The 20,074-nt window shown below is 37.0% G+C and overlaps 1 protein-coding gene across 5 annotated transcripts in view; it reads left to right on the top strand.

Moving 5' to 3' along the window:
- The window catches only part of ZYG11B (zyg-11 family member B, cell cycle regulator), a 198,561-nt gene that overhangs the window by 50,683 nt on the left and 127,804 nt on the right, over positions 1–20,074 (top strand). For all 5 annotated transcript variants that reach the window (XM_077149622.1, XM_077149623.1, XM_077149621.1 and 2 more), the window contains one exon: positions 14,438–14,603. In XM_077149622.1, coding sequence (XP_077005737.1) covers positions 14,438–14,603 — 166 coding nt within the window. The remainder of the gene's footprint in view (positions 1–14,437; positions 14,604–20,074) is intronic.

The raw sequence follows: 20,074 nt of genomic DNA, 5'->3' as shown, positions 1-20,074 counted from the left end.
CCCAGGAGGAGTTGACTGGCTGAAGTAGAGAGGAAAATTTTCTGAGTGCCGAAATCACCACTTCTCCCCAGGAGAAAGCTGACTGGATGTGATTTTTATCATTGTTGAAGACAGTCTCCTCATTTATTGTAGAAGTAATAATCAACCACTGATGTAATCAGCTTACTGATGATTTAAGTCCTTGATGTATCCTGGTGATGATAATCAGGCCAGTGCTTGGTTGACCAAAGGACTGGACACCATAACCTGGCAAAGTTGACACATGAACCTAACAACTAGTTAATAGTGTTGACATTTTCATGTGCTTATGGGGCATTGTATATTTTCTTTGGAGAAATACCTATTCAAGTCCTTTGCCCATTTTAAAATTAGGCTGTCTTTTTATTATTGAGTTTTTAAGAGTTCCTATATATTATAGATACAAGTCCTTACTGGATATATGATTTGCAAATATAATTTCCCATTCTGTTGGCTTTTTCACTTAAAAAATTTTTTTTTATTATATAGTATAACATATATACAAAGCAAAGAAATAAACAAGCAATAGTTTTCAAAATACTCTTCAACAAGTAGTTCCAGGACAGATCCCAAAGTTTGTCATGGCTACCATATGATCCTCTCAAATTTTTCCTTCTACCTGCTCTAGAATATAGGAGGCTAGAGGGCTTAAATATTTTTTTTTATCATCACAATAGACTTTTGTTCCTTCTTTTTTTGTGAAAAATAACATATATACAAAATATCTATAAATTTCAAAGTACAGCACCACAGTTAGTTGTAGAACATATTTCAGAGTTTTACATGGGCTACAGTTTCACAATTTTAGGTTTTTACTTCTAGCTGCTCTAAAATACTGGAGACTATTAATTTAATGATTCAGCATTCATATTCATTTGTTAAATCCTATCTTCTCTGTATAGCTACCATCACCTTTGATCTTTCCATCCTTCTCTTTAGAGGTTTTGGGCTCTGGCAGTTCTAAATTTTTTATATTGGAAGGGTCTGTCACTAATATGGGGTAGGAAGATGAAACTTCCTGATGTTCTAGAGAAGCTGGGCTAGGATTCAGAACTTATCTGGACCAGGGACCCATCTGGAGATTGTAGGTTTCTGGAAAGTTACTCTAGTGCATGGAACCCTTGTGGAGTCTTATATATTGCCCTGCATGTTCTTTAGGATTGACTGGAATGGTCCTGGTTGGGGGTTGTCAGGTTATGATAAGTGGCAAGGTCTAACTGAAGCTTGATTAAGCACAACCTCCAGACTAACCTCCTGACTCTATTTGAACTCTCTCTGCCAATGATACATTATTAATTAACACTTCTTTTGCCCCTTTGGTCAGGATGGAATTGTTGATCCCACCATGTCAGGTCTGGATTCATCCCTGGGAGTCCCCTCCCATGTTGCCAGGGAGACTTTCACCCCTGGATGTCATGTCCCACATAAGGGGGAGGGTAATGATTTCAGTTGTAGAATTGGTCCTCCAGAAGTAACTTTTAGGCATGCCTATAGGTAGTCTAAGCTTCGCCGCTACCTACATAAGTTTCACAAGGGTAAGCCTCATGATTGAGGGTGTGGCCTATCAATTTGAGTGTCACTAAAATTCGACACAGTATCAGGGGATTCCCTTTTCGTAAGGTTTAATAGTTCCATATTCTTTCTCCCATCCCTCCCCTCAGGGGATTTTGCCAATACTTTTGATTATCTGCTTAATATACCCTAGGATATATCCAGGAATTACAATATTCTATACAGGATTAAAGGACATCTTTCTTGTTCTCGGCTCCCTGTGTTTCAATTATTCAAATGAGCTGTACAGATAGGTTGAGTTAGATTTATGCCGTACAGAAAATTTTAGTTCCAGACCAAATAAACCTTTCTTCCATTGGTCTCAAAGAGTATGTGTGGTTCTAAAATATAGATGCTGTCTTTCTTACCCTTATTTCTGAATTACTTTAACCCTAACCTGTTCAGCTTCATTCTTATCTCTAAATATCAGGTTATAATATATAAACCAGCCTCTCAGAATCCAGAAATAATAATCACCACTCCAGACTTAATGTATCTGCTCGAAAACCTTGCAATCTAGGCCCCTGTTTTCTTATAAGCATTTTCTAAAGGTAGCCATACCATTCTTGTTCTTTTGTTTCTGGCTTATTTTGTCTCATGGGTGTCCTACATGTTCATTCACATCATTGCATGCCTCACTACATTATTCCTTTTGTAGCAGCACAACCTTCGTTCATAAGTATACACCATCACTTCTCAGTCAGTGCATCCTTCAGCCACCTGCATTCATCGGGCATTATGTATAGAGCCCAAAGTTCACAGTCCATCAACATTCTCAATTTTAGGTAATTTCATTGTTCTCAAGAGGAAGAGAGCCAATAAACACACCCTTGTTAAATAGGAAATCTAAACGACCTCTTAAGTCTTGTCCCTCCCCTCATTATTTACCTGTGCTGTTGCTTTCAGTGGTATTGATGGTTTCTTTTGAACATAGCTCATAGGGTACAATACCAGTTTTCATCTTGTACCCTGGACTTAAGCACTCTTTGTCAAGAATCATGTCTTTGAAGTAATTCTTGCAAGAACTAATTCATATTTCTAGTGTTAGTAGTCAGTTGGACATGTAGGTCTGTCTATATGATCTCTTTCAATCTTGTTCATCTTCAATATGGTATTATTACTTACAGACCCACTAGAGAACCACCTTTACTCCTATCTATTCCCTTACATTGGAGTTCAACCTCATTACCTAAGGGTTCACCCATCTCTAGCTTCTATATACCTCTATGTCCCCTATGTTCTGTATTATAAGCCTCTGATTCTATCCTTATGCTGGTCATAAAAGTGGACTCATACAGTATCTGTCCTTTTGTGTCTGGCTAATTTCACTCAGCATTATGTCCTCAAGGCTCATCCATCTTGTCATGTGCTTTAGGATGTCATTTTGTCTTACTGTACATAATATTCCATTGTATGTATATACCACATTTTGTTGATCCACTCATCTGTTCATGGGGATTTGGTTTGTTTCCATCTTTTGGCGATTGTGAATAATACTGCTATGAACATCGCTGTGCAAATGTCTGTCTGTGCCATTGCTTTCAGTTCTTCTGGGTATATATCAAGTAGTGCTATTGCTGGGTCATAGGGCAACTCGATACTTAGTTTCCTAAGAAACCGCCAGACAGTCTTCGTAGTGACTACACCATTATACATTCCCATCAGTAGTGCATAATTATCCCATCCTGTCCAACATTTATAATTTCCTGTTTGTTTAACAGCAGCCATTCTTATAGGTGTGAGGTGGTATTTCATTGTAGTCTTGATCTGCATTTCCCTTATAGCCAATGAAAATGAGCATCTCTTCATGTGCTTTTGAGCCATCTGAATTTGCTCTTCAGAAAAACACCTATTCATAACTTTAGCCCATTTTAGAATTCTGTTGTTTGTTCTTTTGTTGTTGAGTTGTATGATTTCTTTGTATATACAGAAAATCAAACCTTTGTCCGATGTGTGCTTTCCAAATATTTTCTCCCATTGAGTTGTCTGTCTTTTCACCATTTTGACAAAGTCTTTTGAGGTGCAGAAGCATTTGATTTTTTAAAAAAATTATTTATTTATTTATTAAAAAAATTTAACTACAAATGAACAAAAACATTCACATATGATCATTCCGTTCACATATATAATCAATAATTCAAAATATCATCACGAACTTACATATTCATTTCTTAGCACATTTGTGTCAATTCAGAAAAAGAAATAAAAGACAACAGAAAAAGAAATAAAATGAAAACAGAAAAAAAAAGATTATACATACCATACCCATTACCCGTTACTTTCATTAGCATTTCAAACTAAATTTATTTTAACATTTGTTCCCCCTATTATTTATTTTTATTCCATATGTTCTACTTGTCTGTTGACAGGGTAGATAAAAGGAGCATCAGACTCAAGGTTTTCACAATCTCACAGTCACATTGCGAAAACCATATCATTATACAATCATCTTTAAGAAACAGGGCTACTAGAACACAGCTGTACATTTTCAGGCCACTCCCTCCAGCCTCTCTGTTATATCTTAACTAAAAAGGTGATATCTACTTAATGCGTAAGAATAGCCTCCAGAAAAACCTCTCGACTCTGTTTGGAATCTCTCAGCCATTGACACATTGTCTCATTTCACTCTTCCCCCTTTTGGTAGAGAAGGTTTTCTCAAACCCTTGATGCTCAGTCTCAGTTCATTCTAGGATTTCTGTCCCATGTTGCCAGGAGGGTCCACGTGACACCTGGGAGTCATGTCCCACACAGAAAAAGGGAGAGTGGTGAATTTGCTTGTTGTGTTGGCTGGAGAGAGAGGCCACATCTGAGCAGCAAAAGAGGCTCTCTTGGGGGTGACTCTTAGGCCTAAATTTTAAGTAGACTTGACCTATCCTTTGTGGGGTTAAGTTTCATATGAACAAACCCCAAGAATGGGGACTCAGCCTATAGCTTTGGTTGTCCACACTGCTTGTGAGAATATCAAGAATTCAACTTGGGAGAGTTGAATTTCTCCCCGTTCTCACCATTCCCTGAAGGGGACTTTGCAAATACTCTTCCACTCACTGCTCAAATCACTCGGATTCATCGGGGCATCACTCTGGACAAACCAACAAAAGCTCATGTCCTACCCAAGATTCCAAGTACTTATGGTGTTCAATCAAGCTATCTACCTAAGTTATATTAGGAAATGCACTAGTCGAAGTATAGATTTTGTACCAAATAAACATTTTTTGCTTTAGTCTCCACATAAGGTGAAATTTTAAAATATTAATTACCATCTATTTTCAGCACCCTGCAGTAATGACATTCCTTTGTTCTTCCTCATGCAAAAACATTTTTAAAATTTGTACATTTGGTCACTATTATTACACACTCGGGGCATTCCTAGATTATACCATCTCAATCTTTATCATCTATCTTTCTTTCTGATTTCATTTATGCCCCCAGCCCTTCTCCCTCTATCATTCTCAGATGCAGCTTCATTCAGTGTTTTAACATAATTGTATTACAGTTAGGTAGTGTTGTGCTGTCCATTTCTGAGTTTTTATATTCAGTTCTGTTGCACAATCTGTATCCCTTCAGCTCCAATTACCCAATATCTTACACTATTTCTCTCGCCTGATGGTCTCTGTTACCAATAAAATATTCCAAGTTTATTCACTGATGTCAGTTTATATCAGTGAGACCATAGAGTATTTATCCTTTTGTTTTTGGCTAATCTCACTCAGCATAATGTTCTCAAGGTCCATGCACATTGTTGCATACTTCATAACTTTATTCTGTCTTACAGCTGCATAATATTCCATCGTATGTATATACCACAGTTTAGCCAATCTGTTGGCTGTTGTTCTGTTGATGGACATTTTGGCTGTTTCCATCTCTTTGCAATTGTAAATAATGCTGTTATAAACATTGGTGTGCAGATGTCCATTTGTGTCCTTGCCCTTATGTCCTTTGAGTAGATACCTAGCAATGATAAATCTGAGTCATATGGCAATTCTATATTCATCTTTTTGAGGAACTGCCAAACTGCCTTCCACAGTGGTTGCACCATTTGACGTTCCCACCAACAGTGGATAAGTGTGCCTCTTTTTCCACATCCTCTCCAGCACTTGTCATTTTCTGTTTTGTTGATAATGGCCATTCTGGTGGGTGTGAGATGATTTCTCATTGTGATTTTGATTTGCATTTCTCTAATGGCCAGGGAAGTTGAGCATCTCTTCATGTGCCTTTTGACCATCTGTATTTCCTCTTATAAGAAGTGTCTGTTCAAGTCTTTTTCCCATTTTGTAATTGGATTGGCTGTCTTTTTGTTGTTGAGTTGAACAATCTCTTTATAAATTCTGGATTCTAGAACTTTATCTGATATGTCGTTTCCAAATATTGTCTCCCATTGTGTAGGCTGTCTTTTTACTTTCTTGATGAAGTTCTTTGATGCACAAAAGTGTTTAATTTTGAGGAGTTTCCATTTCTTTCTTTCTTTCTTCAAAGCTCATGCTTTCGGTGTAAGGTCTAGGAAACTGCCTCCTATTATAAGTTTTATAAGATATTTCCCTACATTTTCTTCTAACAGTTTTATGGTCTTAGGCCTAATGTTTGGTTCTTTGATCCATTTTGAGTTAACTTTTGTATAGGATGTGAGATATGGGTCCTCTTTCATTCTTTTGCATGTGGATATCCAGTTCTCTAAGCACCATTTATTGAAGAGACTGTTCTGTCCCAGGTGAGTTGGCTTGACTGCCTTATCAAAGATCAATTGTCCATAGATGAGAGGGTCTATATCTGAAAACTCTATTTGATTCCATTGGTCAATATATCTATCTTTATGCCAGTACCATGCTGTTTTGACCACTGTAGCTTCATAATACACCTTAAAGTCAGGTAGCGTGAGACCTCCGACTTCATTTTTTTTCTCAGGATACTTTTAGCTATTTGGGGCACCCTGCCCTTCCAGATGAATTTGGTTATTGGTTTTTCTATTTCTGAAAAGTAAGTTGTTCTATTTCTGAAAAGTAATTCTGATTGGTCTTACATTGAATCTGTAAATCAATTTAGGTAGAATTTACATCTTAACTATATTTAGTCTTCCAATCCATGAACACAGTATGTCCTTCCATCTATTTAGGTCTTCTGTGATTTCTTTTAACAATTTCTTCTAGTTTTCTTTGTACAGGTCTTTTGTCACTTTAGTTAAATTTATTCCTAAATATTTTATTCTTTTGGTTGCAGTTGTAAATGGAATTCATTTTTTGATTTCCCCCTCAGATTGTTCATTACTAGCATATAGAAACACTACAGATTTTGAGTGTTGATCTTGTAACCTGCCACTTTGCTGTACTCATTTATTAGCTCTAGTAGTTTTGCTGTGGCTTTTGGGGGGGGTTCGACATATAGTATCATATCATCTGCAAACAGTGAGAGTTTTACTTCTTCCTTTCCAATTTTGATGCCTTGTATTTCTTTTTCTTGTCTAAGTACTTTGGCTAGAACTTCCAACATAATGTTGTATAACAGTCATGATAGTGGACATCCTTGTTTTGTTCCTGATCTTAGGGGGAAAGTTTTCGGTTTTTCCCCTTTGAGAATGATATTAGCTCTCGGTTTTTCATGTATTCCTTTTATCATTTTAAGGAAGTGCCCTTCTATTCCTATCCTTTGAAATGTTTTCAGTGGGAAAGGATGTTGAATTTTGTGAAATTACTTTTCTGCATCAATCGAGATGATCATGTGGTTTTCTGCTTTGATTTGTTGATATGGTGTATTACATTAATTGATTTTCTTATTCTGAACCATCCTTGCATACCTGGGATGAATCCTACTTGGTCATGGTGTATAATTCTTTTAATGTGCTGCTGAATTTGATTTGCTAGAATTTTGTTGAGAATTTCTGCATCTATATTTGTTAGAGAGATTGGTCCGTAGTTTTCTTTTTTTTGTAATATCTTTGTCTCGCTTTGGTATGAGGGCGATGTTGACTTTGTAGAATAAGTTAGGTAGCTTTCCCTCCTCTTCAATTTTTTTGAAGAGTTTGAGCAGGATTGGTACTAATTCTTTCTGGAATGTTTGGTAGAATTCACATGTGAAGCCATCTGGTCCTGGACTTTTCTTTTTGGGGAGCTTCTTAATGACTGATTCATTTTCTTTACTTGTGATTGGTTTATTGAGGCCGTCTTTCTCCTCGAGTCAGTGTTGGTTGTTCTTGCCTTTCTAGGAAGTTGTCCATTTCATCTACATTGTTGTATTTATTAACATAAAGTTGTTCATAGTATCCTTTTATTACTTCCTTTATTTCTGTGGGGTCAGTGGTTATGTCTCCTCTTCCATTTCTGATCTTATTTATTTGCATCCTCTCTCTTCTTCTTTTTGTCAATCTTGTTAAGGGTTCATTAATCTTATTTGATTTTTCTCATAGGACTAGCTTCTGGTTTTATTGATTTTCTCAATTGTTTTCATGTTCTCAATTTCATTCATTTCTGCTCTAATCTTTGTTATTTCTTTCCTTTTGCTTGCTTTGGGGTTAGTTTGCTGTTCTTTCTCTAGCTCTTCCAAGTGGACAGTTAATTCCTCGATTTTTGCCCTTTCTTCTTTTTTGATATAGGCATATAGGGCAATAAATTTCCCTCTTAGCACTGCCTTTGCTGTGTCCCATAAGTTTTGATATGTTGTGTTTTCATTTTCATTTACCCGAGATATTTACTGATTTCTCTTATAATTTCTTCCTTGACCAACTGGTTAAGTGTGTGTTGTTGGACCTCCACATATTTGTGAATTTTCTGGCACTCTGCCTATTATTGATTTCCAACTTCATTCCTTTACGATCTGAGAAAGTGTTTTGTATGATTTCAATCTTTTTAAATTTATTGAAACTTGCTTTGTGACCCAGCATGTGGTCTATCTTTGAGAATGATCCATGTGCAGTTGAGAAAAAGGTGTATCCTGTTGTTGTGGGGTGTAATGTTCTATAAATGTCTGTTAAGTCTAGGTCATTTATTGTATTATTCAAATTCTCTGTTTCTTTATTGATTCTCTGTCTAGATGTTCTGTCCATTGATGAGAGTGGGGAATTGAAGTTTCCAACTATTATGGTAGATGTGTCTATGTCTCTTTTAGTGTTTGGCACATGTATTTTGGAGCATTCTGGTTCAGTGCATAAATATTTATGATTGTTATGTCTTTATGCTGAATTGTTCCTGTTATTAATACATAGTATCCTTCTTTGTCTCTTTTAACTGTTTTACATTTGAAGTCTAATTTGTTGGATATTAGTATAGCTACTCCTTCTGTTTTCTGATTGTTATTTGCATGAAATATCTTCTTCCTACCTTTCACTTTCAACCTATGTTTATTTTCAGGTCTAAGTGTGTTTCCTGTAGACAGCATATAGATGGGTCCTGTTTTTAAATCCATTCTGCCAGTCTATGCCTTCTGATTGGGGAGTTTAATCCATTAACATTTAGTGTTATTACTGTGTGGGTAGTACTTTCTTCTACCATTTTGCCTTTTGGATTTTATATGTCATATCTAATTTCCTTCTTTTTACCTTTACTGATAGTCTTCATTTCTACACTCTTCTCCACATCTCTGTCTTCTGTCTTTTTTGTTTCTGTCTCTCATGCTCCCTTTAGTATTTCTTGCAGAGCTGGTCTCTTGGTCACAAATTCTCTCAGTGATTTTTTGCCTGAAAATCTTTTAATTTCACCCTCATTTTTGAAGGACAGTTTTGCTGGATGTAGAATTCTTGGTTGGCAGTTTTTCTCTTTTAGTAATTTAAATATATCATCGCACTGACTTCTCGCTTTCATGGTTTCTGCTAAGAGATCTGTGCATAGTCTTATTGGGCTTCCCGTGTATGTGATGGATTGCTTTTCTCCTGCTGCTTTCAAGATTCTCTCTTTCTCTTTGACCTCTGACATTCTGATTAGTAAGTGTCTTGGAGTATGTCTGTTTGGGTCTGTTCTCTTTGGGGTATGCTGTACTTCTTGGATCTGTAATTTTAAGTCTTTCATAAGAGTTGGGAAATTTTCAGTGATAATTTCCTCCATTAGTTTTTCTCCTCCTTTTCCCTTCTCTTCTCCTTCTGGTACACCCACAACATGTATATTCGTGCGCTTCATATTGTCTTTCAATTCCCTGAGTCCCTGCTCATATTTTTCCTTTTTTTGTCCTATAGTTTCTGTTTCTTGTCAGATTTCAGATGGTCCATCCTCCAGTTCAGAAATCCTATGTTCTGTCTCTCGAAACTACCATTGTAGGTTTCCATTGTTTTTTTCATCTCTTCTACTGTGTCTTTCATTCCCATAAGTACTGTGATTTGTTTTTTCAGACTTTCAGTTTCTTCTTTTTGTTCTTTCCTTGCCTTCTTTATATCCTCCCTCAATTCATTGATTTGGTTTTTGATGAGGTTTTCCATGTCTGATCGTACATTCTGAATTAATTGTTTCAGCTCCTGTATGTCATTTGATTTGTTGGTTTGTTCCTTTGACTGGGCCATATCTTCAATTTTCCTAGTGTGATTTGTTATTTTTTGCTGGCATCTAGGCATTTAATTATCTTAATTGGTTTATTCTGGAGATTGCTTTCACTTCTTTTCTCTAGGGTTTTCTTGCTGGATGAATTTGTTGTCTATCTGTTCTTTGACATTCCGTTCCGCTTTATCTGGACCTTTAGCTTAAGTTTTGTTTAACAGAGGGTAATTTTTCAGTTCTTCTTTTCTTGTTTCTTGCCCTGCTTGTGTGGTGCCTTTCCCCCACACACACTTAGGAGGGTCTACTTTGATGTTATAGACCCCAGCCAGATTTTCCCAGACCAAACTGGCTTCCTATCAGGAGGAAAGAGTCACTTCATCGGTTTTCCCTGAGGGTGAGACCCAGCAGGTTGAAAGACTTTCCTGTGAAGTCTCTGCACTCTGTTTTTCTTATCCTGCCCAGTATGTGGCGCTTGTCTGACTACAGGTCCCACCAGCATAAGATGATGCGGTACCTTTAACTTTGGCAGACTCTGCCTGCTGGGGGCATGGTGGAGACAGAGGAGAGGTTGTAGGCTGGTTTTAATGGCTTCAAATTACCAAGCCCTGGGGTCTGAATTCCTTGATGGAGGGATTCCATCTGGGTGGGGCTTCACCCCTCCCCTGGGGAAGGCACAAGCTCCAGATAAGCCCCCAAAAGAGCTCACTTCTGCTTATGCCTGGGGCAGTTGCAGCCTGAAAAGTCCTTCCACTGTATCCAGAGGTAGTCAAGCCTTTGTAGAAACACAGTCACAAAAACCTGTGTTTCCTTCTTTTTTCCCCCCCTTTTTCTGTCAGTCTTGCCCTCTTGGCGCCTGGACAAAAATGAGCAACCTCCGCTTTGATCAGGTTCACCTAAGCTGGGGGCCTATTTTTAGTAGTCAGCATTTGTTAATTAGTTCCACAATTGGTGTTTGATTGTGCCCAGTCCCTGCTGCTGGTAAAGTCCTTTCCTTTCCCCTCTGGGAAACAGCCTGTGGGGGAGGGGCGCTGGCCTCCCCAGCTTTGGGAACTCCCGGTTCTGGGGGGTGCTCGCAGCCAGTCCAGCTGGTCCAGACTTGGGTATGCTGTGTGTCCGGTCACTATCATGGCTCCGGGAGGTGTTCTATACTGTTTCTGGTTATTTAGTAGTTGTTCTGGAGGACGAACTAAAATGCGCACCTTGTTAAGCCGCCATCTTGACCCGCTAGAGCTATTCTTTAAACTCATTTTATGGATAAGCTCTGAAGGAGAGCCCTGGCACAGGTCAATTTGCAAAGACTGGGAAAGGTATTTTCTTCTTCTTTTTCCTTTTTTCCTCCATTCAAGGATAGTTATGTCCTAACACTAGCTCGATACAAGCTTAAGGAATATTTACTTCAGAGTCTAAGTTCCAGTGACAACACATTAAAATATCAGCATTTCCATGTTTCAACAAAGGATTACAGTACAAGCCAGAAAAACAGGAAGGCAGAGCTCTGACAAAGGATAAAACTAAAGTACTAACACCATCAATGAGGAGGATCAAACCTGAGACATAGCAAGACTTGAAAAAATAGCCTAAGTATGCCAACAGATCTAAATGAAAACATGGAAAAAGAACTAATGGAAATCAGGAAAATGATAGATAAATGCAAGGAAAATATCAATACAGAGGTTGGAATTATGAAAAGGAAACAAACAGGTCTGAAGACCATAGTAACAAATTAAAAGTTCCCTGGAGGAGTTCACCCACAGATTGGAGCTGGCACGTGGAAGAATTAGTGAACTTGAAGATAAGATTATTGAAATCATCCAGTCTGAGAAGGAGAAGGAAGAATGAAGGAAAGTGAACAGAGCCTGAGGAACCTGAGGGATACTATTAAGCATACCTATATATGCATTTTGGGGAAGAAAGAGAGGAAGGGACAGAGAGAATATTCAAAGAAATAATGACTAAAAACTTCCCAGATTTAACAAAAGACATGAATATACACATCCAAGATGCTCAGTGAACTCAAACGATATAAATCCAAATAGACCCAGTTTGTGGCATATTGTAATCAGACTATCAAATGCCAAAGATAAGGAGAGAATTCTGCAAGCCACAACAAGAGAGAAGCAACATGTTATGTACAAGGGAGCCTCAGTAAAATTAAGCGCTGAATTCTTTTTGGAAACCATGAAGGCAGGAAGTCAATGGATTATCATATTTAAAGTGCTAAAAGCAAAACAACTGCCAACGAAGAACTCTAAATTTGGCAAAACTGACCTTCACAAATGAGGGAGAGAGTAGAACATTCCGAGATAAACGAAAGCTGAGGAGTTGTTACCACTAGACGAATGCTAAATAGAATTCCGCAGGTAGAAAGGAAAGGACAGTAGATAATAGATCAAAGTCACATGAGGAAGTAAAGATCTCCAGTAAGGGCAATGACATGAGTAAATATAAATGCCAGTAGTATTGTATTTTTGGTTTGTAACTCCTTTTTACGTCCCACAGAATCTAAAATGCAAATGCATAAAATAAAATGAAAAATCAGTGGTGTGGGACTCACAGTGTATAAACATGTAATTTGTGACAAGAACTACATAAAGGTAGCAGAATGGAGGCATAGAGGAACTATTGAAGTTAAATGTGTATCAAAGCAAATGAGATTGTTACAAATTTAGGATGTTAAGTTTAAGCCCCACAATAACTACAAAGAAAATATCAGAAGATATGCAAGCTGTTAGAGACAGAAATTAAAGTATTAGTTGCCAAGGGTTGGGGTCAGGGGAATGGGGAGTTAATGCAAAATTGGCATAGGGTTTCTGTTTGGGGATATGGAAAGTTTTTAGCAATGGAAGGTGGTAAAGTACTGCAACACAGTGAATGTGATTAATCCCACTGAGAGTGGTTGAAATGGAAAAGTTTGTGTTGTAAATATGTTCTTACAATTAAAAAAAAAAAAGAAAGAGAAACTAAAAAGTCAGTGACAGTTATAGGCAATACATGATTCTGGATGGGGCCTAAACATGAGGGAAAAAGAGTCAAAGGGACATTATTGGAATATATGAAAATATTAGAATATAGACTGTAAGCTTTATATCAATGTTAAATTTCTTGGACTTGATAACTGCACTTAAGGTCGACACATAAGTGAATATCCTTATTCTTAATGTTGTACATGGCAGTATTAAGTGTTCAAGGAACATGATGTATACAACCTATGCTCAGTGTTCATAAAATGAATTGATAAATAGACATACATATAGATGCTGGATAGGTAAATAGCTTGGTAGACTGATAAATAGAAAGATAAGATGATAACAGCAAATGTGGCAAAATGTTAAAATTGGTGGATCTGGGTATCTGGAGGGGTAAGGATTTGTTGGAGTTCTCTATGGGGTTTGTATTATTTTTGGAGCTGTCCTGTAAGTTTTGAAAATATTTCAAGGTAAAAAGTTTTAAATTAAAAAAAATAGGGGGTGCAGGGGTAATTCAGTGGTAGAATTCTCACCTGCCATGTGGGAGACCCAGGTTTGATACCCAGTCCATGCACTTCCCCAAAACAAACAAACAAAACAAAAAAAGAAAAAAACAAACAAAAATTCAACAAACGGTGCTGCAATAGTGGGGTACCCAGACAAAAAAATGAAATGTGACCCCTGCCATACAGCATACAAGGAAAAAAAAATGTCATATGTGTAGTATAATGTAAATTAAGAGTTGGGCTCCCAAGTCAGTTCTTATTTTAAGCCTACAATTGCCCCATTATGTGGAAGGCTGAGAAAGTTGTTACTTTTCTGAGCCTCATTTTTCGGTTAGGCAAAGTGAAGTTAATGCTTGACTATTTTGTTAAATAAGGGTGAGGAATAAATGAAATAATGATCCACTCATGTAAAACAGTGCAGCCAAAGAGAAAGCTTCTAGTGGATGGTAGCTATAATTATATTTTAATTATTTTGCTGTTATCGGGGATATTCAGTATTTATTTCAATAATTAAAACCCTTACACTTAAATCTGTGTGTTTGTTAGCTATTTATTCCTCAAACTGAAATAACAGGGTTAAATGTTTGCTTTTTTGAGGATGCCGACACCAATACCAAATTCTTTTAACCAAAGATAAATTTATTATATTTGAACCATCAGGTTGGATTTTGTGAGAGATCAAGTTGAAAAGCAAATTGGGGCTAGATTTTGGAAAGACTCAGACATCAGTTTGACAGTCTAAGAATTTTGCCTTTTATCTTCAGGTTAATTGAGTCTTTTGGAGGTTTGAGCAGGGTAGTTTAGGAAGTTTAATCTTCTGTGCCTCTGACATACAGTAGATATTGAGTAAGTATTTGTTGAACAATGAATGAATGGTTCAGTCTCTGCTTTTCTGAAAGCTAACTTTTTGACTTTTGTGTTTCTTTTATGTTCCTTCCTGGGCTCCAAGGAGGAGGCATCTCCCTATTCCTTACTTGATATCTGCTTGAATTTCCTGACTACTCACCTTGAGAAGTTCTGTTCAGCAAGACAAGATGGAACATTATGTCTACAGGAACCTGGAGTTTTCCCTCAGGAGGTGGCTGATCGACTTCTTCAGACAATGGCTTTTCATGGTAAAAAAATTAACAGAAGCAAACAAAAATTGTGTGCAATTAATATTGATTAACATTGAATTTTTGAAGCACTGGCATGGCCATTTGATTATTTTCTCATAATTAACAGAAAAAGCTAGATGAGCCTGATCCCAGGTAAAGAAATTATTTATTTATAGCTAGCCTGCTGAATACTGTATAATTTGGAATAAGCATTTTCTTCAGGACTTTTTCTGTTTCTAATCTGGGCAACCTGTTCCCTCTTAACCCCAAACCCCCCCCCCCCCCTTTTTTTTTTGTCTCAAAGAAACTATTCTCATGGCAGAAATACCTTTTCTAGCATCCAAACTACTCACTTAGGAATCTGCTCATGTAAAATATCATACATTTTCATTTGACAAGGGGAGAATCAATACTATTATAGAAAAATAAACAATATACAAATTTTCTGCTTTTGACCTTAGGAAATAAGAAATCACAGCTAATTTAGTACTTCTGTTTTGAAAAACAAATTCTAGAATTAGGAAAATCTCAATTCATCTGTGAAATTCTGGTTTTATTTAGTGAGTATTTTTGTTTTATTTAAGTTTTAAGTTGAAAAAGATGTGGTATCTTTTGGGTTTATAAACTCTGATAAGTAAGGAATATGATTTTTCTACAGATGCAAGAGAGAATGGAAATTTGGCAATAATTAACTCCCTGTTATGTGCTAGGCATTTTGCATATATTTTTATTGAATTTTCTCAACAATACTGTAAGGTAGCTATTGTTGTCCCCTTTTATATACAGATAAGGAAGCTAAGGTTCAGAAAAGTAACTTGCTGAGAGACCTGGTTCAAATGTAAGTCTGTCTGATTCCAAATCTGTGCCCTTCTCATTGTGTCATATAGACTTACCACACCTACATTAGAGGTATCCCTACTCTTAGATGCCAGATGGTGGTTTACACTTTGACTGTGACTTTAAAATATGTATAATTAATAAGTATGATGGCAAGTAATGCATTCCAAGGAAGAGTGGAGAGAAATGAGGCTGTAATTGAAATTAGTCCGAGGCATTTTGGAATAATTTTGGAAAGAAGGAACCTTCACAATTTTGGTTTTCACTAAGTTGCTCAAGTCTATAGTGTCTTAGAATTTTTCCTACCTGCTCTAGCAACTAGGATAAATGTCAAAAGGTACTGTATATATATGCAACTGATACATAAAACTCCAACATCCCCCCTGCACAACAGTTTAACAGTTAATTCCAGTGCTTGCAGTTCTTTCTTATCTAAATTTAATGATAATACTCAACATATTCCTTTCTTTCCCCCAAAATTAGACTGATCTTGTAAATCAAAAGAATGAATGTTAACTAAAGTCTTAATTTTGCCAGATTCAATTATCCTTTTGAAATATAACTACCAATAGCTAATAATAGCAGCTAACATTTATTGAATATTAATATGTTCCAGGCACTGTGCTAGATTCTTTTTTGGCTAAAATAATGGAAGTGGTTTTAATTAAGTGTATCTAAATAATTGCTGTCCTTCAGAGCAGTGTTTTAGAGAGACTGTATGCTTGATCAAAATGTATTTTCTGCCTCCTCTTTTCAAATGCCCTTCAGATGAGGAAACTGAGGGTCAAAAACATAACTTGTTAGCCTCATTTTGTTACATCAATGTGATTACCTGCCTTATTTACCAGATATTTTTAGCTCTTTGTAAAGATCATATCCACCTTTGGACAACCAAGAGTGGATGCTTTGGAGAATATACAAATGGAGCATGTAGCCAGTTCTTGCCACTAAGCTGTTTCATAAATTTTTCTGTGTGAAAATTTTTGTAGTAAAACATTGGGGAAAAAGTTGTTCCGTGAGTGCTTTTGAAATTGTTAATGCCAGTTAATTTTTTTCTTTAATAAAACATGTTGATTTCAGAAAATGCTTAACTTATATAATTTTTAAATATTTACTTCTTTACTCAATCACATGATTAATGATGTTAGTAACTGTTTTAATTAAAGTAAGCCTGATGCTGAAGAGTTTACTGAGTGGGGTCTATGATTCTCTTGTCATAGTTTCTTGTCACTATAATGGTGACAGTGTGCTAAATATTTTCCAAAAAATGTGGGTATAAGAACTAAGAATTAGAATAAGAATTTTTCTATTTAATTCTAATGTCCCTGGATTATACATACTGTGTAAATAATCTAAATTGATAGAGCTTGACATGTTCCACCTTCTGACTTGAGTTTAAACTGAAAAAGAGTAATAATTTCTGAAGTAATATGGATCCCATCCTTGAACAGCCTAATAGACTTTCTAGGTAATTGAGGCTCTTATATTCCCAGAAGAGCACCCTACTTCTCTGGAGGTCACATTGCTGATCACTTCAGCTGTTCAATAGCCTAACCCAGAAAGAAATTAAAAATGCCTTGGGCAAAATCCCTACATTTAGACGTTTATACTTTATTCCTTGAGTTATCATATATAGCTTTTTTTTTTGTTTGTTTATTTACTACTTACTTTTATTTCCAGGAGATTTTCCCCTGGCTTCTTTTTTTTTTTTAGCAAAATATTTTTTTATTGTAAAATATAGCATATATACAAAGCAAAGAAAGAAAAAAGCAGTAATTTTCAAAGCACACTTCAAAAGCAGTTACAGAGGGCGATGCAACGGTGGCTCAATGGCAGAATTAGAATTCTCACCTGCCATACCAGAGACCCGGGTTCGATTCCCTGTGCCTGCCAATGCAAAAAAAAAAAGTAGTTACAGAACAGATCCCAGAGTTTATGATGGGTTACCATTCCACCATCTCAGATTTTTTCTTCTACCAACTTTAAAACACTGGAGGCTAGAAGGAATATTAGTAGAGTGATTCATCACTCAGATTCCTTTTTTAAATCCTATTTTCTCTGTTATATCTCCTCCTCCTCTTCTGATCCTTCTCCCAGCCTATAAGGATCTTTGGGCAATGCCTGTTTTTTTCATGTTGAGAAGGGATGTCAACACTAAAGCTTAGGGAAATGTAATTAATTGATAATATTGGAGAGGCTGATCCCTCTGGGTCTCAGGTTTTATCTGACTTAGGAAGCTGCAGGGAATTATAGGTTCTAGCAAAACAAGTTTAGTGCATGAAACTTTTATAGAGTCCCAGTTTGAGGCCTAGGTGTTCAACAGGAATGATGTTGGTTGGGGTTTGGCAGACTATGGCACCTACCACTATCTGCTGAAGCTTATATAAGAGTAGCCTCCACAATAGCCTCTTGATACCATTTGATATCTCTTGGCCAAAGATACATTATTTTATTCCACTTCATTTTCTCCTCTTGGTCTGGAAGGCGCCATCAGTTCCACAGTGCCAGGGCCAGACTCATCCATCAGAGCCATACCCCACGTTTACAGGGAGATTTTCACCCCTGAATGTCATGTCCCACACAGAGGAAGAGGGTAATGATTTTCCTTGTAGAGTTGGGCTTAGAGAGAGAGGCCACATTTGAGCAACAAAAGAGATTTCCTAGAAGCAACTCCTAAGCCTCATTATGGATCCTGTTAGCTTCTCCCCTACAGAAATAAGTTTTGTAAGGGCAAGCCTCAAAATCCAGGGCTGGGCCTATTTTCTTGGGAGTCCCAGGGGTTTAGAGGGTACCCAGGGTTTCCCAAGTGGAAAAGTTTAATAGTTCCATTATATATATATTCAGACCCTCAAGGGTTAGACTCTGCCAGATTGGCTTCTTTTAAAACTGTAATTGAAGCCTGATCTCTTTTTCAGTATTTTAACTGTTATTACATATAGCTATGCTAACTTTCAGGGATGCAGCACTCCATTTCTGGTTCTTAATTGTCATGGAGTTACTCATTGTCCCAGGGAAATACCAGCTGGTACACATATAGTACAGTATCTCAGAATCTAGAAGTACCTGTACAACTTCAGGCTACGTGTGGCTGCTATGAGGGCTTACAACCTAGGCTTCCATTTCCTTATAAGTATTTTCTGAGAGACCTTCACATATTTATTCTTTTGTTTCTGGCCTATTTTGTACAACACATTATCCCCCAGGTTTATTCAGTTCATTGCATGCCTCTCAGTGCCCTTCCTTTTTGTAGCTGAATCATATTCCATCGTATAGATTATTACAGTTCACCATTCTGATTCTCCGTCATTGTACCCTTTGGCTCCCTCCATCTTTTGGGCATAATGAATAATGTCCAAAATAAACAAAAGTTGATGTCTTACAGTATCCTCACTTGGTTGTACAATCAGTAGCACTCAGTTTTAGACAAATTTCATTCGTCCATAATGACAAAGAACCAGCAAAAATTGAGTCATCAACTATCAAATCAAAGCCACCCCTTACCCCTTGTCCCCCCCCTTCCCACCCACCCTCACCCCCACCCCCACCCCCAATTAGTTGCCCTGGTAGTGCTCTGGTACTGTGATGTCTTCTGGATAACTATTTGCCATAGCATGTATTTTTAGTTTTCTCCCTATACTCACCTAGTATTGACTCTTTATCCAATATCAAACCTTTGAAATAGTTCATGTGAGAACTTATTTATAATTGTATATTTAATCAGTGGGATATGTGGCACTATACATCCTCTTTCAATCATATTCACCTTCAGTATGGCAGTGTTACTTATAACCCCATTAATTAGTTACCATCACTTCTATCTGTTCCCTTTCATTTAAGTTCAACTTCATTGAGTAGCCTTTCCAGTCTCTAGCTTTTGCTATATTCTACAGTGTAACCTCTGAGATTACCTTTACTAGAGTCATATAGTGAAATCATATAGTAGCCTTCCTTTTGTGTCACTCTTATTTCACTCAGCATTATGTCCTCAACTTTCCTTCACGTTGTTATATGCTTGGAGACTGCAGTTCGTCTTACTGCTGCATAATATTCCATTGTATGTATACCGCATTTTGTTTATCCACTTGATTGTTGATGGGCACTTGGATTGCTTACATCTTTGGGGAATTATGAATAGTGCCGCTATGAATGTCAGTGTGGAAATGATTGTTTATGTTACCACTTTCAGCTCTTCTGGGTATATACTGAGTATTGGTATTGCCACATCATAGGGAAACTGTATATGATTTTCTGAGGAATTGCCAAACTGTCTTCCAAAGTGGCTACGCCATTATACATTCCCACCAACAGTGAATAAGTATTCCAGTTTCTCCACATTCTCTTCAACATTTGAAGTTTTATGTTTGTTTAATAGCAGCCATTCTTTTAGGGGTGCAGTGATACCTCATTGTTATCTTGATTTGCATTTCCCTTACAGCTAATGAAGATGAGCATCTCTTCATGTGCTTTTTAGCCATCTGTATTTGCTCTTCAGAAAATATTTACTCATGTCCTCTGCCCATTTTATTTTGGGTTTTTGTTCTTTTGTTGTTGAGCTGTATAATTTCTTTACATACAGAGGATATCAAGCCTTTATCCAATATGTGGTTTCCAAATATTTTTTCCCATTGAGTTGGCTGCCTCTTCAACATTTT

This window comes from Tamandua tetradactyla, chromosome 2 (assembly GCF_023851605.1).
Source record: "Tamandua tetradactyla isolate mTamTet1 chromosome 2, mTamTet1.pri, whole genome shotgun sequence".
Lineage (NCBI taxonomy): Eukaryota > Metazoa > Chordata > Mammalia > Pilosa > Myrmecophagidae > Tamandua > Tamandua tetradactyla.
The sequence above is the reverse complement of the archived record's forward strand: the minus strand, read 5'-3'. Positions and strand labels throughout refer to the sequence as shown.